At 33.0% G+C, this 27,069-nt stretch overlaps 7 protein-coding genes across 14 annotated transcripts, besides 1 other annotated feature; 3 read left to right on the top strand and 4 right to left on the bottom strand.

The window, feature by feature from the left end:
* The first annotated feature begins 1,639 nt into the window (after positions 1-1,639).
* On the top strand, positions 1,640-3,010 carry FLA12 (FASCICLIN-like arabinogalactan-protein 12). Its single transcript, NM_125442.3, has one exon. The coding sequence runs from the start codon at positions 1,802-1,804 to the stop codon at positions 2,549-2,551; it is 750 nt and encodes a 249-aa protein (NP_200857.1). The 5' UTR covers positions 1,640-1,801; the 3' UTR covers positions 2,552-3,010.
* Positions 3,011-4,131: 1,121 nt separating this feature from the next.
* HB26 (homeobox protein 26) lies at positions 4,132-5,096 on the bottom strand. Its single transcript, NM_125441.2, has one exon. The coding sequence runs from the start codon at positions 4,967-4,969 to the stop codon at positions 4,298-4,300; it is 672 nt and encodes a 223-aa protein (NP_200856.2). The 5' UTR covers positions 4,970-5,096; the 3' UTR covers positions 4,132-4,297.
* Positions 5,097-5,527: 431 nt separating this feature from the next.
* On the bottom strand, positions 5,528-8,056 carry AT5G60470 (C2H2 and C2HC zinc fingers superfamily protein; the record flags this gene model as incomplete). 3 transcript variants are annotated; one of them, NM_001345421.1, is made up of 3 exons in its annotated part: positions 5,528-6,496; positions 7,139-7,538; positions 7,725-8,056. In NM_001345421.1, the coding sequence occupies 3 exons, from the start codon at positions 7,882-7,884 to the stop codon at positions 5,677-5,679; spliced, it is 1,380 nt and encodes a 459-aa protein (NP_001331895.1). The 3 variants fall into 3 exon arrangements, with proteins under 3 accessions (NP_001331895.1, NP_001331894.1, NP_200855.4); NM_001345422.1 differs by having other exon boundaries at positions 5,628-6,496; positions 7,725-7,872; NM_125440.4 differs by having other exon boundaries at positions 5,677-6,496; positions 7,721-7,872.
* A 2,169-nt stretch (positions 8,057-10,225) lies between these two features.
* Positions 10,226-11,634, top strand: AT5G60460 (Preprotein translocase Sec, Sec61-beta subunit protein). 2 transcript variants are annotated; one of them, NM_001345420.1, is made up of 2 exons: positions 10,532-10,907; positions 11,108-11,345. In NM_001345420.1, the coding sequence occupies exon 1, from the start codon at positions 10,548-10,550 to the stop codon at positions 10,875-10,877; it is 330 nt and encodes a 109-aa protein (NP_001330524.1). In that variant the 5' UTR covers positions 10,532-10,547; the 3' UTR covers positions 10,878-10,907; positions 11,108-11,345. The 2 variants fall into 2 exon arrangements, with proteins under 2 accessions (NP_001318850.1, NP_001330524.1); NM_001345419.1 differs by having other exon boundaries at positions 10,226-11,634.
* Positions 11,635-15,682: 4,048 nt separating this feature from the next.
* ARF4 (auxin response factor 4) lies at positions 15,683-20,212 on the top strand. 2 transcript variants are annotated; one of them, NM_001345418.1, is made up of 13 exons: positions 15,683-16,376; positions 16,449-16,654; positions 16,797-16,853; positions 17,116-17,301; positions 17,400-17,484; positions 17,568-17,658; positions 17,782-17,943; positions 18,041-18,160; positions 18,243-18,318; positions 18,418-18,583; positions 18,685-19,373; positions 19,468-19,658; positions 19,741-20,212. In NM_001345418.1, exons 1-13 carry the CDS (start codon positions 16,280-16,282, stop codon positions 19,907-19,909), a joined length of 2,295 nt encoding a protein of 764 aa, NP_001331788.1. In that variant the 5' UTR covers positions 15,683-16,279; the 3' UTR covers positions 19,910-20,212. The 2 variants fall into 2 exon arrangements, with proteins under 2 accessions (NP_001331788.1, NP_200853.1); NM_125438.4 differs by having other exon boundaries at positions 15,683-16,654.
* Positions 15,928-16,011: a sequence feature (AT5G60450.uORF1).
* A 538-nt stretch (positions 20,213-20,750) lies between the features above and the next one.
* Positions 20,751-23,086, bottom strand: AGL62 (AGAMOUS-like 62). Its single transcript, NM_125437.5, has 2 exons — positions 21,815-23,086; positions 20,751-21,522 (listed from the first exon to the last, which is right to left on the bottom strand). The coding sequence occupies exons 1-2, from the start codon at positions 22,136-22,138 to the stop codon at positions 20,947-20,949; spliced, it is 900 nt and encodes a 299-aa protein (NP_200852.1). The 5' UTR covers positions 22,139-23,086; the 3' UTR covers positions 20,751-20,946.
* A 2,011-nt stretch (positions 23,087-25,097) lies between these two features.
* Positions 25,098-26,918, bottom strand: AT5G60430 (antiporter/ drug transporter; the record flags this gene model as incomplete). 4 transcript variants are annotated; one of them, NM_125436.4, is made up of 3 exons in its annotated part: positions 26,643-26,918; positions 25,827-26,228; positions 25,098-25,614 (listed from the first exon to the last, which is right to left on the bottom strand). In NM_125436.4, the coding sequence occupies exons 2-3, from the start codon at positions 26,079-26,081 to the stop codon at positions 25,399-25,401; spliced, it is 471 nt and encodes a 156-aa protein (NP_200851.1). In that variant the 5' UTR covers positions 26,082-26,228; positions 26,643-26,918. The 4 variants fall into 4 exon arrangements, with proteins under 4 accessions (NP_200851.1, NP_001032110.1, NP_001332091.1 ...); NM_001037033.3 differs by having other exon boundaries at positions 25,827-26,135; NM_001345417.1 differs by having other exon boundaries at positions 25,399-25,614; positions 25,827-26,205; positions 26,643-26,859.
* Positions 26,919-27,069: the final 151 nt, after the last annotated feature.

Raw genomic sequence — 27,069 nt, 5'->3', positions numbered from 1 at the left:
GTAAGAATAAATACAAGAAAACGTAAAATTCTTCAAGGAGGCTTTTTTACCTCATTTTTTTTGTTTTGTTTGATTATAATTATAGGCTTAGAAGAAACACGTAAAGACTCGTCTACTCTTGTAAGTGCGAATGGAATGACATAAACAAAAATGGTTGTAAGGTCTATTTCTTCTATTTTCCTTTTGTTCTCTCTTAGTTCAATTTTATTCTTTTTCAATTCTCTAATTAGTAATACAATGAGCCATTATTTTTATTTATCAAAAAGACAAGAGAGCGATAGTAACCAGATTTGAGGATGCCAATCAAAATCAAAACTGATAAAAGCATAAACATCATAGTAGGATGATATAATGCAGTTTTCATTATACCCCACTTAATTAATTACACTAACAAAACCAATTCACACCCACCTTCACAAATTAATCTCCATCCCCTCAAGTAGTTTGTCAGTTATAAACTTATGTAATTATGTTCATTTGATTCGAGTTATCTATGTGCTGACATTGAATTGAGATTTAAAAATGAAAAAGATGATAATTTTGTCATAAAATATTTATAATTTGTTCAATTTTCAAAGTACTTATACAAATTTTGAAATCACAATGATATGCTGACATGTATAATGTGGAAGGTGGAATTCAAAAGGGTGGAACCCAATCTCTGTTTCCTTAGAGATATGGCAAAAGTAAACGAAAAGTGTCTCACTAAAAATGGGAAATGAAAGTTTTTTTTTTTCATTTCAAAGAAAATGTAAATGAAAATATGAAAGTTATTCACGGCTTCAGAAACTGTTTTCCTTTAATGAGAATCTTTCGATCAATTCCTATATAGTAGTAGTATTATTCACATGCAGACAAATCTAATTATATTCGATCAATTTACTGATTTGGGCGTTAAAATGTCTTGGAACAATATTTTAATCGGTCTTATTTTTATTTTTTTACATTTTTAAAATGAATTAAGTTAAATCCTCTGTTATATATGCTTTTATGAAAACATGTGAACTCTTGAAATTATGTTGTCCATTTTTTATCTATTGATTTGGGCGTGAATCCCCTTTTACACAACAATAACACTAATACAAACTATATTACGTTACATGTTTTAGTCAAAAAATTGAACTTCACATACGTGAAATATGCTGAAAATTAAAGAGAGCCCACCACAAATCAATTTGCTTTTTCTTAATTTCCAAGCAAAGTTGCAAGTTGCTCCTTCCATTATCACATACACCACATTCTCCATTTTCCTCCCACCGTTCCGTACACAGGATTTGATAATTACAAACACAAGTAATGATTTTCTTTTTAGTTTTTGCAACACACACTGTGTGTAAATATACATTATCGCAGTCATACCAACTACTGATAATTTTTTATACATTTTCATTATTAGCTCTATTTCAAATGTTACCAACTAGAACCTGATTAATTACTTTATTAGTTTCCCTTTTTTTAAGAGAAGATATCATTCTTACATTTACATATATAACTGGTAAATCTAAAACCATTACATTAAACCACAAAATACAACTATCCAACCAACAATAAAACCAAAAAAGAAAAAAGTAAACAGTTACCCCTTTGCTTATCAATGGCATAAAGGCTTCTATATATCCAATAATTTTGCCTGTAGGTAAAGCAATTCATGTGATAAAATCATCATTGGTTATTAACAATCAACTTAGTTGTTAAAATATGTTGACCTCTTAACCAATCAATTTCCCCCAGTTCAATATAACCCCTTACTCTTCATATAAACTCACACAAACAAAATATCAACACTCTTGAAAACAGAGCCATGGAACATTCTCTCATCATCCTCCTCTTCACCGTCCTCCTCCTCCTCACCACCACTCCCGGAATCCTATCTCAGCCCTCTCCAGCCGTCGCTCCGGCCCCACCAGGACCCACAAACGTTACCAAAATCCTAGAGAAAGCTGGTCAATTCACCGTCTTCATCCGACTCCTCAAATCCACTGGAGTCGCTAACCAACTCTACGGCCAACTAAACAACTCCGACAATGGAATCACTATATTCGCACCGAGTGATTCCTCGTTCACCGGTCTCAAAGCCGGGACCCTAAATTCGTTAACCGATGAGCAACAAGTAGAGCTTATTCAGTTTCATGTCATACCAAGTTACGTCTCTTCCTCAAACTTCCAAACAATAAGTAACCCTCTCCGGACTCAGGCCGGTGACTCCGCCGATGGACATTTTCCTCTCAACGTTACCACCAGTGGCAATACCGTAAATATCACGTCCGGCGTAACCAACACCACCGTCTCCGGCAATGTCTACAGCGATGGACAGCTCGCTGTTTATCAGGTCGATAAGGTTTTGCTTCCACAACAAGTTTTCGATCCTCGTCCTCCTGCTCCGGCTCCGGCTCCGTCTGTATCGAAATCAAAGAAGAAGAAGGATGACAGTGATAGTTCCAGTGATGATTCTCCGGCGGATGCTTCGTTTGCTTTGCGTAATGTTGGTTCTGTGTGTGATGCGGTGTCGTTTTGCGTCATGAGTGTAATGCTCGCATGGTTTTATTTGTGATGAAAAGCTTTTTTTTTTTTTGTGCTGATAAATTGTTATTTTTTATTACTCATGATTTTCTGCCATGTGGGTGATTTTGGGGATATATTTGTGTCTTGGTTTTCATACGATTTTGTGTTAATCAATCCATTTGTTTTTTATATTTTCGTTTATTTTTATTAATACAAATCATATTTTCCGTTTTCGTGCGAGTGAGAATTGTGTTTTTGTTAATATCTCGTTTATCTTTGCTTTTTCGGTTTTTCCTTTGATCCTATTTTCACATTTCTTTCAACAAGATCCAGTTGCTTAAATAATAATGATCGATCGTATAGGTTAGCGAAACATAAAACTATATATCATCTAGATAGATAGCCGAATTAATTGCATAAAATGAATGTGATTTTTTATTTGAAAAATAAATAATTGGATGCTATTTCATTAGAAACAGTGTGATATTTTATAAATGTCTTTTGCAATAAAAATGATTAAAAATTCATATATATGTCTTTTGCAATAAAAATTCTGATGAAATAGCATCCAATTAATATTTTTTCAAATAAAAAATCACATTCATTTGTATGGAATTATTTTGTATTTCACCCATTCATATATATGTCTTTTGCAATAAAAATTCTGATCTACTGATCAAATACAAAATCCAATACTATAAAGTTTAATCTAGCGTTAGTATAAATTGATAATACATTTATTTTTTTAAAAACCATCCTACAACTATAGCAACAAATTCGTTCTTCATTTTAATTTAAGTCAAAGAATTAAATTGGTTTGCCACATGCATGATTGCAAATCTGGGAAAATGGAAGTCCAGTCGATCAATTTAATAATTATTCAACAAAACGAATCTCTTTATAATTTGGAATTTGAAACTTGAAACAGCATATAGGTGACGACTCCTCCTTCGTCAAAGAATCTTCCATTAAATATCACCCCAATAAGAAGCTTCTGATGACAAGGAATAAAGACCATCAGATGCTTCGTTCAAGATGTGTGTGAAGAGCCAACTCTTTACGGAAAGATATATGTATTAGGACAATATAGTGTATAGATACAATTGCATTATCCTTATTTAGGACAATTATATGAGGGCTGTTACCGAAGCTTTATCCTTAAATGGATGTACATATAATATCCTAATCACGTATCTTATTAGTTAAAATCTACTTGCCTTTAAAGTTCAGGAGATTCGTTTGTAGTGTCAACGAGAATGGGTCACATCTTGTATTCAAAAGGAGTGTTATTGTGTTTCTCAATGTCACTAGTTAAAGTAGCCGTGTCAAGTAGGAAGTATCTATATAGAGACTACATCCTGTTTTCACCTTTTACTCCTTAAACTAGGATTAGTACTGTAGAGAAAGAAAAAAAACTAGGTACTGATTTCCTCCTATATATTAACCAGTTACCTATATATTTCAATTTTCTTAGTTACTCACTCATGAATTATTATTTACAGCATTGTTACACTATATACTTACTTATATATAAATATAAACAAAAAAGAGAGAGTAAATACCCTTAATATCACTCGAATACATATCCATATACATGTCATGAGTCATGATCCATCGTTACAAGTTATGCCCAAAATGACAAGTCTTCTAGGATAATAATTTTTAATTTTAAAAAAACTTAGATAATTTATATTTCTGACGTGACATTCCGGTCGGATCAGAGACTACCGTAACCTCTTTTTGTTTCGGTTTTTCCTTATCTCAAGAAGATGAAGACCCATCACTGTAAAGAGATCTACAACTTCAAATTCAAAGACATAGAGGACGTCGTGTCTCTGCTCCTCCCGTTGTTAAAGTACTTATTGTTGTGGATCCAAACCTTAAGAACTTTTCTCTCTATTCCAACTTCACTACAAAACTCTCTCACCCACTTCTCATCCCAGCCGTTAATCTTCCACCCCGCTCTCTCCGCGAAACCTCTCATCTTCACCTTCTGCTCCGCCGTGAATTTCGTCCTCTTATGTTTCTTAATCATCGCAGTCTTCCTAACATCCCTTTCCACCGTAAATTTGTTCTTGACTTCTTGATCCGAGGGTCCAAAGAAACCGGAGCTAAGAGAGAGAAGCAAGTTCGGAACAGGGGCGAGTGGCTGCAGCTGTAACGGAGACGGTGGTGACCGGTGCTGACTGAAGCCGTCAGAAGGACTACGACGGTGGAAGTTGCGATGGCAGCCACAAGCATCGCACCTAAGGGACGGAGGGTCCGTGAGGATGGTGGTTGACTTTGGTGTGAACTCACCGCAGCCGTCAAGAGCGTGGCCTCCGAGACTGACCGCGTGGTTTTTAAGGCACTCGTTGTACAAGACAACCATATCTCGGGCGCAGGCGATTGTTTGTTCTCTGCCGGTGTCTTGGTTGTTTGTTGTTGGTGACAAAAATTGTCTGTTTGGTTTTGATAACGAGCTCATGTCTGATTCTTATTTCACTCACTAGTGCGTTTATACTCTGTTTCTGGAAATGTTGTCAATGACATAAAGGGAGAGATTTTGTCCAATAGGTTTATATAAATAACATTGTTGATTGCAATTTGGATTAGTAAATAATCCTATTATTTAGCATTAGTTTGGAAACTTTTTAAAAAGACAAGAAGAATGAGATGCGTGTTTTCAGTCATGATTAATCAAATCTGAAAACGCTTAAGAATTATATAAAAACCTTACGTTTCTTTTTTTTTGGGGGGGAGGATAAAAACCTTACGTTTCTGCAAGAAAAGAGATTTCGAATTTCATGCATGATCCATGGTTAGGTTTCTCTATGCATGGTGGCACGTGGGGCCAAATAACTTTCAATCTTTGTCAACCGAGTTAACCTGGTCTACTAAATCGAGTTGACTCAGAAATTCTCTCGTGATCTACGCTTTTCTCCTATTGTTGTGGATGGTTGTCTCGCATCTAGCTCCCATCCCATACGTTGTCTCCAATGAGAGAAAATATATAAATAAAATTTTTAGATTTAAACAATACACTTCCACGTACATATTATTTTGTAAACAAATTATCGCTTCAGGTTTTTGTTCTATAGTTTTTCTAAAGAACTTGTGGAGATAGTTTTTCTATCTTTAATTACCTTGCATGTCAACAAAAACGAGTAATTTCAGAATCAGATGACGCCATGTCTATGGTTGCTTCCTGCCTACAATGGTTGCGGCCAACTTGGGAATATCATGGTTCGCCGTCAATGGCACGCTTGATGGGAAGCGATGACGATGTAGACGTTGTTGGTCCTCACTACTTCCCACACCAAGAAAGTCTCTGGTCAACTCTTCTTCATTATTCTTCGCCGTTAAACAATAGGAGTTTAGCATCGTATTGTTGAAGATGGAGGAAGTCATTTGCCCAAACATGGTGGTGCTAGTTTCGGAGCTTGATGGTGTTCCCGTTTGAGCTACCTTTTGAAGCAATGTTGTTGCCGAAAATGAAGCCATATTCACTGCTTCTTGATTATACGAGAACAAGGATGCTATGTTTCCATCGGTTGGGTTTGAGCCGCTGTAGATATTTCCCTTCTTTATCTCATCTTCTTGATTCTTGAATATTCCCTTATGGAATATGTTTTTGTTATTGTTCATATATTCATTGAGTAACCACTGGTGTGCACATTCCTCTTCTTGTAACTTCCATAGATTATGAACCGAATCAGATGTACTACGAGGTGATGGTGGTGAGGACAACGCCAAAGCATTGGGTTGTTGTTGGGTTGGGTTGGAGTTGGTGAACTTTTGTCCAAATAGGGTGGTGTGATTGTTGTTGACGTTAAGATCGGCCGTACCTGTGGAAGATTGATCCAATTGTGATTGAATGAGAATTGGATTGTTGGTATCAGTGACAGTGGCGATGGTCGAATTGGCGGCTAATGGTGAAGGAACTGAGAAGAATTTAGAACTTTCTTCAGCTAAGACATCACAGAAGGATCTATGTGAGATGAAACTGTCCTTCCTGGTACAATCAACCAAATCATTCAATAAAGTAACTATGTTAATATAGGCTAATTGGTAACATATAAATTAAATTAAAATAGGTCTTCTTGTATATGGTATATATGCAACTCTTTATTCGATGCAAGCTTATAATCGATATGTGTAGTAAGGTGAAAAAAAAAAGACTCAAGGCTATGGAGACATGACCACATCATGTCCTAGTCATGCAGCCTTTTTTCTCCTCGATATTGGTGTCTCTATAAAACTACAAACTGGACCAAGACACAGAGAAGCCAAGAAATAATTAACGGTAGTGGTATCCAAATGACAAGCTACGAGCCAAAGACCAACGTACTCGCTATACATAAAGTAAACTCAATAACTTTTTATTTTTCTAGCATAGGCAATATCATGCTTTTATGTATGCATGCATCTGTTTCGATGTCCAATTATAAGACCCGGTTTGTTTCAAATATAATTCAAATATGTTTTGTGTTTTACGTTTATATTTATATTTTTATCAAACACTTCAAATAAATGCAAACCTGAAGATTTGAAAACGTTTTTTCCGTTGTTACAATTTTTAAAAATGTTTGATATATGAACATGTTAAGGCAAACGATAATGCTGCAGACGAAGACGTAGAAAGAGTAGTAATGACCTGGAGAAAAGAGTACCACAATCACATCTAAACTCTCTGCTACCACAAATCTTGTTATGAGCTTTCCAATCGGATATCACAGCATACTTCTTGGAACACTTATCGCATTTCCACTTCTTCTCTCCATGTTTCCTGCTAAAGTGCTTCTTTATTCCAGTAAGGTCTCCTAGGGCTCGAGCTGGATCATGATGGACGCAACTCTTCTCAGGGCATATATAAACTTTCTTCTTCACCTGATTCTTGTTCGTTTTCTGCTTCAGCTTCCATGGCAGGTTGTGGCCTCTTTTGTGGAGCTGAAGGTTCTGTTCTCTCTGAAACCCCTTGTTACAAATTTCACAAAAGAACCGATTTGTCGCCATGAGGGATTTTGGAGATAGAGAGATGACTTCTGCATTTGGATCTGTTTTTTGTTGTTGTTGTTAGAAACAAAATTAGAACCAATAAAAATAAAACAGTATCAAGAAAGAAAAAAGAAAACACAAAGGATCTATACTTGGAAAAAGATTATTGATTTTGATGAAAACACATCAAGCTAGAGCTTTATTAAAGACCCATGGAGAACATATAAAATTATATATACACATGCCTGGATTTCCTGGAAGGTTTCTCTTTTTCTTGGGTGTTTTAGTGGAGGCTGCAGGCTGAGAGTTAGGGTAAGGATTAGGGGTGATGTGCTCTTGGTCATGGACAAAGCTAGAGAATGAGAGGCGGTCATGATTATGTGGAATCATCATGTCTTGATTCATATGTAAGAAGAGACAAAAAAAAAAAAATAGTTTAGTTTGTCTTAGAGTTCTCCACTTAAACAAGCAAGAAGACAGAAAGAGAGAAATGAAAGAAGAAAACTAGTAATAATGTCTTGATTATCTATCTAATGACACTACATCTTTGTGACATATAAAAACTAAATCAAAATATTTTCTTATGGGCTGAAAAGTGGGGATATTATTGAAGTTTTAGAAAGTTTTTTTTTTTTTTAGTTTTTGGTCGTTGGTAGAAAAACTTTCTTTTTGGATTTTTATGTTTAAGAGATTGTGATGGGTGAGTGAGGTTTTGATCACTTGTGAAGAGTATGACACCAAAAAGAAGAGGCTGCCGAAGACGGCATCTCTCTTCTCTCTTTACACACAACTGTTCTATTACAAGTCGGTAAGTCATGGACTCACAGTACTGGACCATTCTCATCATAGTTTAACACAAATCTTATATAATTCTAATTTATAATTTTTGTTTTGAAATTAATGTTTTCATTCCTAGTATATTAGCATATCGTTTTAGTCAAAATAACATATTATTATCATGACTTAATATTTTAAAAATAATAATATGAGAATAATATATGGTTATCCTTAATCTATATATATAACTCAAGAATTAGACATTACTAGAACATCAATTTTTTGTAATATATAGACATAGAAAATTTTGCATATATCTTGTATGATTGTGTATGCATGAGGTGTGAACAAACTTTAAACTTTTGGACTTTTCTACTGTTTCAAAAAGTTGACTAAACAATAAGACCACAACGTACATTTCTTTTTCAGTCGATCGATTACACATGGTTTACATTCCATTTCGTTATGAAAAAGTTCTTATATATACCCGTATAATGAAATAAGATGAAAATCAGTTCTTTTCTTCTATATTGAATTTTATAATTAACTAAAGTCACAGCGAGCATAAGTTAGGAGCTGTTGTTATTCTAAATAGTAAATACAATAGATATGAATTCAAGATGAATGTTCACGGGTGATTTTCCCCAGTTTAATAATATCTATTTTGATCATGATGAAAATATAACTTTAAATTTGAAAATGGTAATCAAAGTTCAGCCAAATCATTTACGAGTGAGACAAGTGACATCACATCATACATATACTAACAAAGCACACCACCTCTGTTTAATGACAATAGTTAGCTCATTTTTTCCAAATTAATTTTCTTATTTTAGAATCATTAGGTCTCCCTCCGTATATATTTCTAATTTAAGTTTGCATTCTTAGAATGTTGATGCCCTAATTTCTAATTAATTAATTTGGAGTCTGTTGTAACAAAAAAAATTATTCGTATGAGCATGACTGGTATAATACCACATAAGTGAATGTTTTGGAATGGAAAAATAACGTCTTATGATTTTCAAAACGTGAAAATATCATTCATAATTATTTAGGATCGGATTATAATTTTTGATGCTATGTTTTGATTTTCTTGCTATAAACATCAAGTAAATCCTTCATCATTCACCGACTCAAAATTTATTGAGATGACATCAACATAAAAAGGATATAAAAGAAGAATATAGAAACGAATATAGAAACATGAAGAAAGGACGATAATGGGGAAAAGGAGATTGTCTTTACAGCCAACACTCAAATTTGATGGGGCAAGCAAATCATCATTACATAATTACGCCATAAGTACATTTTGACCTCTAATTATCATATATACATACACATATATAGCGAGACAGATGCATGTGAAAGATGCATGTACTCGGTATACATTATGAGACTTATACCAAAAGTGTTTACACATCATGTTTTGTTTGAGCTTTGAAAACTAAAATTTAGCATTTTGGAAGAGTTTGAATTTTTACATTTACTTTGATATTATTCTCTCATTTCACTATGCAAACATTGAACCAATGACTTTTAAAAAAAACTTAAAGAAACCGAGATTCTAGATTTATTTCATGTGGTTATCTCTTTTTTTTTTTTTTTTTTTTTACCATCTTCTGTATTCTTAATTTTGTGGATTGAAAAATTGAAATAGGTGTGGCAAAGAGTAGCCCAACTGTTTTTACAATAGCCCATTCTAGTAGGAATTAACTAAATAAAAATAAACTCAAATGTTAAACCCAACTAGCTTGAACCAAGCTAAAAGTTTGAAAAGCCCAAACTTGTTTCATTTTTTTTTTCTCATTTATAAAACGCGTAATTTTGAAAGGAGGAAAGATTAACACTAAGTTAGCCACTAACTAATAGTCTAATACACATGAGGGAAAGCAAAGAAGGAATAATTTGCAAGTCGGTGGTAAATGAATAATCACACGATCCAAGATATGTTCAAGATATATAGGACCTATCCAAACGGCATTTAGTTATGTGATCTCCAATGATGATGACACCGTTTAACTTATCAATTTAAGGTTTATTGATAGAATATTCATCTTACTAGTTACTACTAAGTACTAACGCCCAACAAAAGTCGTTGGGAGTATTATTGAATTCATAATTTGTATCTAGTTCCACTAGAACCCCACGTCTCTTCCTAATCATCATCAACATTCTTAAGTACCCTTCAGATTTGACGTTATTTACCATACTACCCTTTCTAACATTACTCCATCTCCATAACCTCTCTCTCACCTTGTATCCTTTTTCTTCTAACCCTTGACCGTACAACAATGGCGAGAGGCTCTTCCCAATCCCAACAATCAACCTCCACCGGTTCTTCAACCGCCCGGCCCGGTCTGGCCGCTCCTCGTGGTTCCGCCGCCGCTACTGCCGGCATGCGTCGCCGCAGGCTCGGTGGCGGTGGTGGCGTATCCTCAGGCGGCGGATCTGGAGTTGGATCAGGATCGAGCAACATGCTGAGATTCTACACAGATGATGCTCCGGGGTTGAAGATCTCACCGACGGTTGTTCTGATCATGAGTCTCTGTTTCATCGGCTTCGTCACTGCTCTTCACGTCTTTGGAAAACTCTACCTCCACAAATCCGGATCCCAAGCTTAGATCCGGATCAGGACCTGGATCGTTTAATCGGTGATCGCTGTTTTTTTTTTTTTTTTTAGTATGTTTCCTTGTGTTTTGTTTCCCTTTTTTAGTCTTTTCGATGAGAACCATGTAAATCGCTAAGCGTTGAATAAAATACGTCACCTTTGAAACAGAGTAGCACATGTTTGATCTATCTTGCCCAAAGTAGTCGTTTACTAAGTTGATGATCTCTTCTCTCACACATGCAGAATCCCAAATTGGCCTAGCTACTAGCTAGGAAGCGTCTTGTTATTTAAAGCATTCATCTTTGTGAAGATTCCAAACTGATATATTTTTCAAGTTGGTGTGAATCTTCTTCAGCGGAATGTTAGTAGAGCCATGTTTGTTGTCTTTGTCAATTGGAACTTCTTTGGTTCAAGAAACTCGACGGCATTCATCACACGGACTGATCTCATTGCTGTCGACTCTGATAGACACAGATTGAAGTGAATCCGGTGGAAGATGATGGCCCATTAGAGATTCGGATCATAGTTATGATAAGTCCTAAGCCCCAATACTGATAGAACGGAAATAGAAGGCCCATTAAAGATCCGGGTCATAATAATTATGATCACACCTAAGACCCAACACTTATAGAAAGGAAATCGCAGGCCCATTAGAGAGTCGGTTCACTCCCAACTCCCAAGCCCCAACATTATGATAACTAAAATCATGCCATAATTCGATATCAACCAATATTATGTAACAACAATAGACCCTAGTAACAATTGTAATTGTAACATGATGACACCAACTCTGTTCAACTCTAAATCAACATAGAATTTGGTTTCTGATCTTTATAATTGTGTTGGCAAAATAACATCATCGAGGACTGATATCTAACGATGATGAGATTACTTATTATTGTGAATGGTTTACAACGAGGATCGAGGATTATAGAGTTTAGTTTGACAAGCTTCAATTTTCACTCTAATCGTTTTGGTCTGTTTTTTTTTTTAATAAACTTTAAACCAAAAAAAAAGAGTTGAAAAAGTTAAAATAGGGGCCCAACTTTTAATGTAGGCTCCAATTTGACAAATTGCTTTCTCCTTATGGGATACCATTTGTCTCTACAATTCTTTTTTTTGATGGGCCTACTTTTCTTATCACAAGTTTGATTTATGAATTCTACTCAACCTGTTTTTAATTTTCTTGGCTATGTAGTTCTATTAAAATTTCTGAAAATGAACTTTTTAATTAGTTTCCCTTCATAAAACACAATTTCAAGAATACCGTGCATAGATTTTTATTGGATTTTTAAAATGACTGTAACTAATTCTCTCTGTGTGTGGTTATTCCGGAACCGCAATTAACTACAAACATGTTAAAAAAAAAGAAAGTAAAAATAGTATTACAAAAAAAAATGAGAGGGAGAGAGAGAGAGAGGAGTGTCTTTAATCGAATGATACAGACACTTGTGACTTTAATAAAGTCATTGGCGTTGCTTTGTCGTTTTCTCGCGACAATATTTTTGACACGACGTCTCCTAATTATCCACCTCTGTCTTTTTCCTTTTTTTTTTTTGCTCTGCCAAACAATAAACTTTTTTCTTCTATTTTTAATAAAACCATCTCTACTTAAATATCAATATTATAAAAAACAGTATGATTTCATTATATATTGATTCTTATTACAAATTACGCCAAATTTATATAGTATGTACATGCAGGAATCTCGTAAACTCAAAAAATACATATTAAAAATATAGTACAAAGAAAAATTGCCATATATTTGAAAAGAACAACAAATATCCATAGGCTAATTCAATCAACTTGGTCAAAAGAAATCAGGCAACAAATATGGCTATGGATATGTGCTATTCTTTCCACACATAAAAAAACATGAATATTTTGAAACCTCGGTACAAAAAAGAAAATATAATATTTTCAGAAATAAAACTCGATAAATTGAACGTTATGATCTCTACAATTTAGTAATTTACATGTATGCCGCATGAAACGAAACTGAAACAGAGAGAAGAAGAAAATCAGAACCGAGCGTGATGGCTTGTACCGTAAGAAAGGGAGGATAAGAGTTTTACCAAAAAAAAAAAAGGAGGATAAGAAAAAAAAATGGAGGCATGTAAAAGACGAGATAAATACAAATAGAGGATGAATATATGCTTAGGTTTTTTTTTATAAACACAAGCTTACTTTGAGTGGAGAGTCAAAGCATCCAAGTGGCTCATTTCTTCAAATGGATGCTTAATTACTTTCAGCAGGAGAAAGTCACAAACAAATTTAAGTGGAATCTTTATTTCTATAATTCTATTATTTTCAGAGCTATATTGCTTTATGTGTTGTATTTTGACAAATTTACGTGTATATAATTATATATATTGAGTTTTTGGTCCAAAACTAACTCACATCATAAAATTCAACCGTGGGACTTCTCACAATATAATCAAATTAGATGTCTTTTCTAAAATTGTACAAAATCGACTTTCTTAGTAAAATATTATTTTAGTTAGGAAATTAAGAAACATGAAAATGAGATACGATCCACTCTTTCTTTTTAGTACTAATTAAAAAAAGATAATCTTTGACTAAAAGTTATGATCAGCAGACAGAAGAATATGGTAATCATATCATTAAGAATAAGAGATTACACGTTTCGAATTATGGTGCAACATCAGAATAAACAAGATATATATTTCTAATCAGAAGTACTAAAGAAAAAAAGTGAGAATATTAAGCTAGTTTTAGAAGGAGTATGTTGCATGAAAAATGTAAGAAAAACAATAAAGAAGGTGGGGGCCAAAGAGGCAGCAAATATCAAGGGGGTCTTTGTTAGTTGTTGGGACTCAGTCACTAACTCACAACTTCTGAAGAAGAGACTCATTCTTTCTCCTTCTCCCATCCCATCATCCTTTTTGTTTTCTTCTTTTCTTATTCTTTTTTTTCTTCTCCAATGAAGTTACGAAAGGTTATTACTCATAATCAAATGTTTTTAAAAGTAGATAATTAAGTAAGTTGCGAAATTGTGAAAGGAATATACAAAACATAATATGATACTTTGATCAGGTTATATGAATTAGTAGCAAACTAATATTATATGAGCAAAAATACATGTTACTAGATTTTAACCCGCGGTACACCGCGGACACAGTTCATTTTTAAAAATTAATATATATAAAAATTTGTAAATTATTTTATAGTTTACCATTGTTACTAAGTAACGTCCTGCCAAACCCGTCCTGCCAAACCCGTCCACAAAAAAAAACTATTTATTTTATTAATGTTGATCTTATTTATAATATGTTTATGAATCATTGTCAAAATATTTTAGTCGTTGCGGGACGTTGTACCCACACATTTTTCGCCAATTGGTTAATATATGTTCATTCTTAAAATTTCGAATTACAAAATATGACGAAATTTTTTTTGAGATTTTTTTAAACTTTATATATTATATAATGATGTTAATTATTTTTGATAGATTAAACTTTTTATAAATTCAAATATTAATAATGTTTTATGAAGTTTAAATATACAAATAATAATATTTAAAAAATTAATATTTTTTGCCTTTTAGGTAAATGATATAATAACTCTAAAAGCAAAATTTAAAAGATTTAAATCTTTAAATAAATATTTTCATGCCTAAATAATTAATGTCAGTAGCATGACATTGTAAATAAGTTCAAATACATGATTTGTTTATTTAAACAAAAAATATTTAGTAAGAACAATATTTATTTAAACAAAAAATTTTGTTAATAAAATACGTTTATGCTAATTTTAAGGGATTGATGTGAAGTTTGTTTGGATTAAATTTGATTGATAATGTGATTGACAATTTAAATTAAAAATTTAAAGTAAAATTAATTATTTTGAAAAAAAGATTTAATGCTAATGGCATTGGGTTGTAAATAAGTTCAACTCTAAGATTTATTTGCTAAAATGACTGCAAAAATGTATATATAAATGTTTTCAAATTATGAAGCAATCATTTGGACCATCAAATATATTTTATTTATTTTTACTAAACCCATTTGAAGATATTTATCCAATAAGTAGTAAGTATTTGAGTAGTTTTATTTTACTGAAAGAGTCGGTGTGGTTATTGAAGTATAAATTTTATATTACAGACCGCTGAAAGTTTTTTTTAGTTGATTAGGTTTTTAAACACAGACAGTACTTTAGTTAATCAATAACAAAATGCTGATTTTCATATTGTTTGTCTCAGAAAAAGAGAGAAAAAGTGCTTTTGTTACAAAATCGAAAGGAGCCTACTCTTCTGTCTTTAGCCGGTTGGTTGGCTCTTAACAACGCAATGAAAAAGCATTTTTTCTAATAAATCGAAAACAAATAAAAATTCATAACATAAAAAAAGAAAGAACAAAGAAAGATTCCAAAGAGATACTGTTTCCTTTGTAAGAGTATGCAAAGAAAAAGCTAATCAATTTGCGGTTTTTATTCCTCACAACTCACACAAGTTAAAGAAAATTATGGTGTGAATGAGAAAAACAAAGGGTTACGTCAATTTCGTAATACCATAAATCCAATAGATGCATATAAACTTTGATGGTTCATTTTGAGTGAATAGTCTAGTATGAATAATTAAACGATTGATTCATCGATGGTTTGACGTATTTAAAAAACAGTTGATTTTGAAGAAAACAATCTAGACAATGGATTGAATTAGTCTTATTAGCACCTAATTAAACTTTTAACATTTCTTCTTTCAACAAAAAGGACGAAAATCAAAAACGGTAATAATTAGCAAAAAAGTGAAAACTTTTATTTTGTGTAAACGTGTGTATATTGACACAAATATAGTTTTTATATATAAAATTTCATGTGAATAAATAAGTCTTTATTGGGAAACAAAAACAAAAAAGAGAGAAGAAGAGGAAGAAGAAGAAGAAGGAGAAAGGGAGAGTGTAGGTGTGGGTTCTGTTCTGTCTTGGCTTTGTCTCCCCCGCTTATCTCTCCCTCTCTTTCTCTCTCTCTCTCTCTTTCCACTAAATTGTTTTTTTTTTGCTCTTTAAAAAGTATATTTTTTTCCAATCTGCAAATTTTAGTCTATGTCTGTTCCTTGTGCTCCCTCTTCTCAGTACCTGCAAATGGAGGAAGAAGAATCCTTCTCTGAAACCCTTGTTCTCATTTGATTCCTCCTTCCTCTCTCTTCTTCTCTCTCTGTCTCTGATTCGTTATTCCACACTTATGACTCATCTTTCCCGTCAATAGCTAAGTTTGCCTCTTCTTTGTGAAATTTAGCTGAAAAAGGAGAGGAATTCCGAATTCTGTCACTTCAAAGCTCGAATTTTGCAAACTTTCCTTTGATGGGTTTTACTTGTTTTGTTGTAATCTGATTAAAAATAGAAACTTTTTGTTTTCTTCTTGTCTCCTTTTGCTCTTAAAAGAGAAGCTTTTTCAATGGAATTTGACTTGAATACTGAGATTGCGGAGGTGGAAGAGGAGGAGAATGATGATGTAGGAGTAGGAGTAGGAGGAGGAACAAGAATTGACAAGGGTAGGCTTGGAATTTCACCATCTTCTTCTTCTTCATGCTCTTCCGGATCATCATCGTCATCATCTTCTACAGGCTCTGCATCTTCCATTTACTCTGAGCTTTGGCATGCTTGTGCTGGTCCTCTCACTTGTCTTCCCAAGAAAGGCAATGTAGTTGTCTATTTCCCTCAAGGTCATTTGGAGCAAGATGCTATGGTTTCATATTCGTCTCCTCTTGAAATCCCCAAATTTGACCTTAATCCCCAAATCGTCTGCAGGGTGGTTAATGTCCAGTTGCTTGTAAGTCTGTCTGTATCACTCTACCCAAATAAAGAACATTCCTTTTGTGTTCTATTTTACTATTCTTGAACAAGTTCTGTTTTCTTTCTCTAATTGTGGTAATTGTTTGCAAACTTGGTTCCTTCTTTTGGGGAAACAAAAGGCTAATAAGGACACCGATGAGGTCTACACTCAAGTCACTCTGCTTCCACTTCAAGAGGTACTCTCTTTTACTCAAACTTGTTGCTTTTTTGACAATTCAATTGATTTTTGATATCACTAGTGTAATTCCAGATTCTAGGTGTGATTTTAGATGCTACGGTTTAAAGAGATTGTGAATAATCTTGTTTGTTCTCTAAGTGACTCAAACTCATCATTGGTTTAACAGGATCAGAGGAATCACTGAAACCGTTGGTCTTGTTGAGTTTCATTTATAATCTCTGTGATGTTAAGATGCTGAAGTAACTTCTTGGTTTTTATAGTTTTCGATGCTAAATGGGGAGGGGAAAGAGGTCAAGGAGTTAGGAGGGGAGGAAGAGAGGAACGGAAGCTCATCCGTCAAGCGGACACCTCATATGTTCTGTAAAACCTTAACAGCGTCTGACACAAGCACACATGGAGGCTTCTCTGTACCTAGAAGAGCCGCTGAAGATTGTTTTGCTCCTCTTGTATAATTCTCTATATCTCATTTCCTTATTTTTTTTTTTAAGGAGAGGTTTTATCTTCTTGTTATAAGCCTTATTTGTGAATTTTCCACTGGTGTTAGGACTACAAACAACAGAGGCCATCTCAAGAGCTCATTGCAAAGGACCTCCATGGAGTAGAGTGGAAGTTTCGCCATATCTATAGAGGTGGTTTTGAGTTTGTTATTATTCGTTTCTTTTTTCTTCGTCAGTGAAACCAAAATGTTTAGTTCTGTCTCTTTTTAATATAGGTCAACCAAGGAGGCATCTACTCACCACTGGTTGGAGTATCTTTGTCAGTCAAAAGAATCTCGTCTCTGGTGATGCGGTTCTCTTTCTGAGGTAATCGTAAGATTTCAGTTTATCAAATGGTGATGTAGATTCATGGTGTTTCCCTCTGCTTTGGTGGTTTGAAGCCCTTGATCCAATAATGTTTACATTCATTACTAATATCGGCGTTTATAGAGACGAAGGAGGAGAGCTGAGATTAGGAATCAGAAGAGCAGCACGGCCAAGAAATGGACTTCCTGACTCAATCATTGAGAAGAATTCATGTTCAAACATTCTGTCTCTTGTGGCTAATGCTGTATCTACAAAAAGCATGTTTCATGTGTTCTACAGTCCACGGTGAGATAAAAATGAAAAGCTGCCATTCGTAATGATTCTTAACTAGGTTCAGTAAGAAATAAAGAACTATAATGTTGATTTGTGGATTTATATACAGAGCGACGCATGCAGAGTTTGTGATTCCTTATGAGAAGTATATCACAAGCATCAGGAGTCCTGTTTGCATAGGCACAAGATTTAGAATGCGATTTGAAATGGACGATTCTCCTGAGAGAAGGTATTGTTTCTTTCTTGCTTCTTTCTCTGTGTTGTGTAGCTAATATTGTTGGACGAGAATTTATATTCGATCTTTCTTGCAGATGCGCTGGTGTAGTGACTGGAGTCTGTGACTTGGACCCGTATAGGTGGCCAAACTCTAAATGGAGGTGCTTGTTGGTGCGTCCTCTCATCTTTTTGGAGTATCTGTCTATTAACGTGTAGAAGACTTTTCATTTTCGAAGATTGATATCTAAATCTTTCACATTTGTTTGGCAGGTGCGATGGGATGAGTCTTTTGTGAGTGATCATCAAGAAAGAGTTTCACCTTGGGAGATTGATCCCTCGGTTTCTCTCCCACACTTGAGCATTCAGTCATCTCCAAGGCCTAAAAGGCCATGGGCAGGTTTACTGGATACTACCCCACCCGGAAACCCCATAACAAGTAAATTATATAGACCTCTCTTCTCTTTGGAGTATATGCTTTTGCAAACAGTTCTCAATTTTCATCAGTATATTATTGATAACTGTTCTTGGTTGCAGCAGAAAGGGGTGGTTTTTTGGACTTTGAGGAGTCGGTTAGACCCTCTAAGGTCTTGCAAGGTCAAGAAAATATAGGTTCTGCATCACCCTCACAGGGGTTTGATGTTATGAACCGCCGGATACTGGATTTTGCGATGCAGTCTCATGCAAATCCAGTTCTTGTGTCGAGTAGAGTCAAGGATCGATTTGGTGAGTTTGTAGATGCTACTGGCGTGAACCCAGCTTGTTCAGGTGTTATGGACCTGGATAGGTTTCCAAGGGTCTTGCAAGGTCAAGAAATTTGCTCGCTTAAATCATTCCCGCAATTTGCTGGTTTCAGTCCAGCTGCTGCTCCTAATCCCTTTGCTTACCAAGCCAACAAGTCAAGTTACTATCCGCTAGCTTTGCATGGGATTAGGAGCACTCATGTTCCGTATCAGAATCCATACAATGCGGGAAACCAATCCTCGGGTCCCCCTTCACGTGCAATAAACTTTGGTGAAGAGACTAGAAAGTTTGATGCACAAAATGAAGGTGGCCTACCAAATAATGTTACAGCTGATTTGCCATTCAAGATTGATATGATGGGAAAACAGAAAGGCAGTGAGTTGAATATGAATGCTTCATCAGGATGTAAACTTTTCGGATTCTCCTTACCAGTGGAGACACCTGCATCTAAGCCGCAAAGCTCGAGCAAAAGAATCTGTACAAAGGTAAAACGTTTTCTTTATCATCTCTTTGGCTACTTTGAGTTGCAGTTTTAGATGTCTCTTCTAATCAGTTCTTGTGTTGAATTGTTATCAAAAGGTTCACAAGCAAGGAAGCCAAGTGGGGAGAGCTATTGATTTGTCGCGACTTAACGGGTATGATGATCTCCTTATGGAGCTTGAACGGCTGTTCAACATGGAAGGGCTTCTCAGGGATCCTGAAAAAGGATGGAGGATCTTATATACTGATAGTGAGAACGATATGATGGTCGTTGGCGATGATCCATGGCAGTAAGTTCTTTATACATACCTTCTAAAGGTCAATCACAACTTCTTTTCTCCTAACTTGAAATTGGCTTTCTGCTATGGATAGTGATTTCTGCAATGTGGTGTGGAAGATACACTTATACACGAAAGAGGAAGTGGAGAATGCGAATGACGATAACAAGAGTTGTTTAGAGCAAGCTGCTCTCATGATGGAAGCATCAAAGTCATCTTCTGTGAGCCAGCCTGATTCTTCTCCTACAATCACTAGGGTTTGATACCCATAAAGAAGCTTATTTCCTATGTTTTAAAGTGTGTTTTGCTCACAAAAGAACTTCAACTTTATCTTTGTCTTTGAATCCATTTATGTGTTTGTTTGTGTTTCTTCTGGTCTCCATGGATGTCTCATGTGTACCGTTTTACTCGAGAGATATGTGAGTTTATGGGATGTGTAAAGCATGCCATTGGATTTTAAGGTTTTCAAAATTACAATATATATATTAGTTTTGAAGTATTTTGCTTGATTTTGAAAATTTCATTTCTTAAGTTCTTACATATGTGGATACTCTTGTATTGTTCTTACAATTTTTTTATTTATTTTTAGATTGATATCTAATACATACTAGATATTTGATGATGATTTAATCTTTTTTAAGGAAAATAAATATTAGAGTATACTGCACGGATTAATTAAATAGAATGATGTGACATAGATTTAGCCTTTTTTTCAACTAAAAGTTAACCTTAATTTTATTATATTTTCCTTAAATTTAACATTAATTTTATTATATTTTCTATATTAGAATTAGATTTTTATCATTTTAGGAATATTTCACAATATCTGTATTTCATCATTATAAGGAATGAAATTAGAGGGAAAGCCATTGTAATGCTGTCATTTCATTTTTTACAATGTACCAAAATATGTGGGATAATGTATGTACTATTTTAGTTGAAAAATGGTGCACACAGAAATTTTCATTATGCTTTTTTGCAAATTTATTTTAAAATAGTACATGATTGATTATGATTATTACCTTTCTGTGTTTAAAATTCTGCAATTGCCCAAAATGCGTAAACGTAACCATGGCAGACTAGTATTTTCAGAGGCGTAATGCATTTGTTTCCGACACATATAATTTATATATAGCAATAACATAATTTTGAAATGAAACAACACAATACAACATAATACTTAAACAAGAACAAGAAAAACAACAACAACACATGTAGAAACATAAATAAGAAGAAATAAAGATAACCTAAACACACAACTTTTTGTCTAGAGACTTAAGTTGGATCACACAACAAAGGGTTAATAGTAATCAGATCTAGACTGGGGAGGATAACCATGATGATGTTCATATTCAGAGATGTTTTCTCTCTTAAAACTCTGGTTTTGGATTTGGATTTGAACTTGATTTTGGTTTTGGATTTGGTTTTGGTTTGGGTTATACTCTGGTCTGAAGTTCACATTGTATTCTGGAACAAACCCTTCATTAATACCATAAGCATTGTTTCCAAAGGGTGGTAATGCATGATTAGGGTGAATTTGGTTCTGGTTGTAGTTGAAGGCATTTATGTCCATCATTCTTCTTTGGCTAAAGAGATCCATATCAGGGTTGATATGACTACCATCATCAATCCCAAAAGCAGCATTATTACTAGAACTTCCCACATAGAAGTTTGGAACATTTGCCTGAAAAAATCTGGAAGCTTCGACTGTAACTACTTTCTTCAAATTTTCAAGATTACCTTTGAACCCCTCGAGTTGAGATAACGCAAGTTCCTCAACGGGATCTTCCCACCAATTCCCAAGGGCTTTTGTCTTTTCTCTTATTTTCTTTAACTCGTCGTACTTCTTTTTCTCTGTTTCTAATTGACTCAACACCTGCAAATATATATACAAATAAAAACACCAATAATATTATTAATTTTCATACCATATGATTCTATAACATTTCATCGGCATTTTTATCTAACATACTATTAGGATATAAATCTATTCTAGTTATGGAGAAAAAGACTGTCTAATGTTTTTTATATATTATTTATTCACCTGCGAAAACTTTTACTTATATATATTAAATAAAAAAAGAATTTAACCATAGAAATTTGGGTTTTATGATTCATAGAAAACACTATTTTGTTTTAATCATACTTAAAAATAAGAGTAAGATTACCTGAGTAAGATGATTATTCAGATCCTGAACAATCGAATTTCGACGAGTTTCTCTAAGTTGCATGTTGTTGTGTTGGTGAGGAGGTAGAGGGTTATTGTTTATGAATCGATCAATTACAGAATCAACATTTGGATGACCAAAAGAAAAGACTTTTCGACCAGGTGAGAACACAACTATGGCCACTTCTGCACCACAAAGTGTGCAAAGCTCACTAGCCTTTTTGAAAAGTCCAGATCTTCTTTTTGAAAAAGTAACTTGAAGGTTACTTTCATTTTTCATTTTGACCATCTCTATTTTTTGACGACCTTTGCTTTTTTTCACCATTTTTAGTGATATTTGAGAAGCTAAAATATAGGATTGGTGTTTGTAGAATGAAAATGCTCATGTATTTATAGCAGAATATTACAAACCAAATAATTAATATTTGAGTTGTCTATGAGTAAATTTCAACTTTGATTTATTATATTTTTATTTGAATTTGAATTTTACTATTTTTGTAACATTTCATAATCTTAATATTCAATCAATATATGGTATGCAATACAAATTTATTTGACTATTATCTTCTCATTTCATTTGTACAATGTATCCAAATCTGCCAGAAAGATCCACCTTTAATTAGTAGTGATCTTTTCATATCTAATAGTAATATTATTGGAATATTTTTTTTAAATATAGCAACAAAAATGGCGGCGTAAAAAAAATTACTAACAAGTAACAAGCGTAATATGGTCAATATGTTTTTGATTTACTGATACATCATTTTCGTTAATTGTTTAATATTCTAAACTTAATCTCATATTTTAATATATTAAAAAATCGTTATATTGTTATCTGAAATTATTTGTCGCTATTTTCTAAAGTAAAACATGTATTCTCTCGTTTTTTTTTGTTAAAGGGTCTTCTTATGTATTCTCTCGTTATTGGTGATTGATCTATTATCGATAATGAAAACTATTTATGATAAAATGATTGTATGATTTTTTTAGCAATTGTTGTAACAAATATACTCCGTTACATTATTTATGCAATCATATTCTTTGCTACTTTTTAGATAGAACATATTTTTCTTACGTTATTAGCGATTGATTTGTTATCACTAATGAAAAATATTTATGATAAAATTGTTATGTGATTCTAGCAACTCGGCCACAATTGTGATAGGTTTGAGATATATATATGATTAAGCCCGGCATGACTATGAACTATTTCTTTGTGTTCCATACACATATATCCTTCTCTCTTTATATATATATACACACTAACCTTTATATGATGTAATTATCATCTAAAAATAGTTTATTTATATATTTATTTTAAGAGAGTATATTATAAAAGATTAGATTCAAGGAAAAACATTCGATATATTGTTTATCGGATGAAATGAGTTTATGAATTTTGCACTAAATAATGTTCCTTTATGAATATAGAAAACTTAGTTATTTATGTGATAAATACAGAAAAAATGAAAATCGTCAAAAACGGATACCATGAGATAACACTATAATTTTGAGAGCTTTAAGATAGAATTATTTTGTTTGGACCGTTATATAGAATATGAAGACCATTCCAAATTCATTATTATTTCTGATAAATTGACAATAGATATATGCCGTTACATTACTTACTAACTCTGTTTTTAAAATAATAATGGAATACATTCCTCTATTGTTATTGGCGATAAATTTGTTACTGATAATAACATATATTTATGATAAAATGGTGATATCTTATTTCCAATAATATTTATAGCTCCCCTATCTCATTTGATGGATTGATAAAAATTATTTGAATGACTTTATTATTTTTTGATAATTTGAAGCCAGATTCTCTTAAATTACACAAAATATCAATTATATAGTAATTAATATGAAATATTCAACTTATCTATGTAGAATGTAAATGTCATCCAAAAATAGTGAAATGGTAGTTGTTTCAGATAATATCTCCAATTAAAATTATTTTACCGATGATAATATAATACGGGCATGTTTATTAAAGTATGCATAAAATAGTGATCTTTAAAAGAATCTTATCATAATACTGAACTAGATAGAATTGATTAATCTTAAAAACTTTCAGTATTGATTACAGTATTAAAGTTTTATCTGAGGTACAATGATTTTTGTTAACTTATTATTTTTGATAGTTAATTGGTATATTTTCTGAAATTGATTTTAGAGTTATAAATATTATGGTAAATATAGTTATACTGATATCATAAAATAATAAATATATATGAGATCTTTAGAAATATGTGATTGAACTAAATATCTTAAAATTCTTATTTATGAAACTTTTAAATAGTTAATATACCAAATAATTTAAAAAAGGAAACAATAATTTTCTACAAATATAATCCATAAAATTTAGACGAGACAAACTACTTTTGCAGTAATTATTAATTTGTATATTTGTTATATAAGATAAATTCTTCAAAATACCACATTTTTTAAGTTTTGTTGCCAAAAATGTCACTATTAGTTTAATATTTCAAAGATACTACCAAAAAAAATTTGTTTTTCAAAAATACCACAAAACAACAAATTGATGTCCAAGAGTTCAAAATTTAAAATTTTAGGTTTGGGTTACCTATTTTAGATTTAGGGTGTAGTTTTTAAGGGTAGGATTTTAGTGTTTAAGGTTAGGATTTGAAAGTTGAAAATTTAATTTAGTTTTGTGATATTTTTGGAAAACCAAAAACTTAAGTAGTATTTTTGAAAGATCAAACTTAAGTGTGATATTTTTGAGAACTGTTTGCTATATAAACATATTTGCGTACTTTAAGAAATATTATTTATAGAAAACTGCCAAAGGATTAGAAAAATTCACTAATATATACACATAATTGAAAGACCTTTTATACTCTTTGGTAACATATTTATTAGTATGTAAAATAAAAATACAAATGGTTTTAGTTTAATCAAATAAAATGTAAAAAAATAATATAAAATATTGAAGTCTTTAGACCATGACTAATAACCTAGCGGTATTTGCTAGAATCATCGTTGTGTCATTGCCGAGATGCAATTCCAATTAAAATAATTAATAAATCATATAGAAGAAAATCATACAATATTTTATATTATTACTCCCTAAAATAATGAATTCCTGAGTTTTTCACCAAGATTTAGAAAATTATAAATTATATATTTTGATTAATTATTTTTGTGCTATATCTTTTAAAAAGTTAATCTCAAGTTGCTTTTTGCTCCACTTATCTTGAAAATAATAAATGATGTACTTTGATTTATTGTAAATTTAAAAGCATAAATTAATTGATTGATCTTGAAAATAAAAATGCGTTAAATATACCACGGAAAATCAATATTTTGATACAAAAACAAAACCTCACGAAATCATTCTTTGGAATGAATAAACCAATCATATGATATGATACATGACATTCGAACATAAGGAACTGCTATAGGAACAAAAGTTTCCCACATTAACCTCAAAGGCTAGTCTCTCTAAAATCATGGGACTAAGAGCAAGTCCAGTGATTAGTTTCTAAATAAAGTTTCTATGTATTTTTTATTAATAAATTTGGATAGTTTTGTAGTTTAGAGATTTTTTTAGAGTTTTTAAAGATTTGGTGGTCCATTGGTGGAATACTTAAGTGGGTTTCTAAAACAAAAAAAAAAATGAAAAAAAAGAAAATTTGTTGATATTTTTATACATAAAATAGATGGGAGAACCTGTGAAAGACTGAAACTGCCATCTACAAAATTTTGTTGGTAGAGCCCAATATTTGCTCCATCTACTATAGCTTCGTAATCTCCATGTTTCTCAAGCCAGTCCTGCCAAATAAGATAGCAACATTCAATAAATATCGACATTTGAATACTCAAGATTGATGACAATTCGCAGTAGAAACTCCAAGCACTATACCTATCTCTAAATGCTTATCAAAGTTAACTAAACAAAAAGTAAACTTTCATTAATATTTAATGTCCAAGACTTATTATAAGCAAGCTAAGAGAATCAAGGAATCATCAATTCTTTCTCTAACCTGAAACTCGCTGAAGACCACATCTGACTCACATGAATTCATTTTTGCCTTCCTTTCCATAGCCAAAGCCACCAAAGAATCCACAAACTTCTGTGTTTCTACCTCATTGGTATCTACACAAGCTAACTGCTCACTGCAGCTCAAACATCTTCCTGTTGAGCTAACATTACCTTTCTTTACAATCCATTTTCCATCACCAACCCACCCATGCCCGTGCCACCCACCTCCATTCTTCAAAACAGCTTCTCTAAGCATCTCAACATCAGAACCAATGCCATAAATCTCAATCTGACCAAGTGTTTGTCACTCCTGCGTAAAAACAACGGCAACACAAGAGAATCCATTTCCTGAAACTGAAACTGAAACTGACAACAACCACCTTTGTACCTTGCATTATGTTAACTACAGAATCATTACGTGATTGAATCATTACATGATAAAATACAGAATGTATTGTATGAGAATCATTACGTGATTGAATCAATAACCCATGTCGATACTTTTAAGTTAACTAGAGAGAATCAAAAACTTTTTAAAAATGAAGCTCACTCGCACATACAACTGAACAGAATTTTGCATCTTTTTCAACGAAACGGATCTGATCTTTTTCAAAAAAAACTTGAAGACCACATCATCTAATGATTTTTAACAGCTTCTCAATCAACGATCTATTGCAAAATGCAGAACCTAACAACACTTACAAATTTATCCAATCCTACATTTATGCAAATTTTCCCAATCAATCAAACAATCTTGAGCTTCAATTTCTTGAAATAAGATTAAGTACCAAAAATTGCATAAGATCAAAAAACTTACCGGAAGAAGAACAGAAGCCAGAAGTGGAAGAGTCCAAGCTAACAAACTCGTCGTCGGAAGAAGACTTCGAGTTCGAACCATCACCACCGGAATCAGAAGGATGAGGACTCGCCGTGATTGTGATCGGCGGAGGAATCGGGAACAGAAACTTCTCCAAATCAAAAGAACCGAGTTTGTTTTTCGATTCCAATTGGAGTCTCTGTCGGAACACGAAGAAATGAGAAGGAAGAAGAATGTGTTTTTTTTGTTTTTTTTGAGTCAAAACTTTTACCCAATAAAGTGAAGCCACGTATGGGTTTCTATTGGGTCGCGAAAAACCCAATTTTAGGAACGCTCCTAAATGGATTGTTCTGTTTTTCTTTCTGTTGGGCCCATTTTACTTAGAAATCTAACATAAAAACCCACTAAAAACCATTGCTGGACTTGG

Source organism: Arabidopsis thaliana, chromosome 5 (assembly GCF_000001735.4).
Source record: "Arabidopsis thaliana chromosome 5, partial sequence".
Lineage (NCBI taxonomy): Eukaryota > Viridiplantae > Streptophyta > Magnoliopsida > Brassicales > Brassicaceae > Arabidopsis > Arabidopsis thaliana.
Note: the sequence above shows the minus strand (reverse complement) of the source record. Positions and strands in the feature narration are given on the sequence as shown.

Coding starts and splice junctions, on each gene's coding strand:
- FLA12 (NM_125442.3), top strand. CDS start 1,802: ATGGAACATTCTCTCATCATCCTCCTCTTCACCGTCCTCCTCCTCCTC.
- HB26 (NM_125441.2), bottom strand. CDS start 4,969: ATGAGCTCGTTATCAAAACCAAACAGACAATTTTTGTCACCAACAACA.
- AT5G60460 (NM_001345419.1), top strand. CDS start 10,548: ATGGCGAGAGGCTCTTCCCAATCCCAACAATCAACCTCCACCGGTTCT.
- ARF4 (NM_125438.4), top strand. CDS start 16,280: ATGGAATTTGACTTGAATACTGAGATTGCGGAGGTGGAAGAGGAGGAG. Junction 16,655..16,796: donor TGGTTAATGTCCAGTTGCTT/GTAAGTCTGTCT, acceptor GGGAAACAAAAG/GCTAATAAGGACACCGATGA. Junction 19,374..19,467: donor GCAAAAGAATCTGTACAAAG/GTAAAACGTTTT, acceptor TGTTATCAAAAG/GTTCACAAGCAAGGAAGCCA.
- AGL62 (NM_125437.5), bottom strand. CDS start 22,138: ATGGTGAAAAAAAGCAAAGGTCGTCAAAAAATAGAGATGGTCAAAATG. Junction 21,523..21,814: donor TGAATAATCATCTTACTCAG/GTAATCTTACTC, acceptor ATATATTTGCAG/GTGTTGAGTCAATTAGAAAC.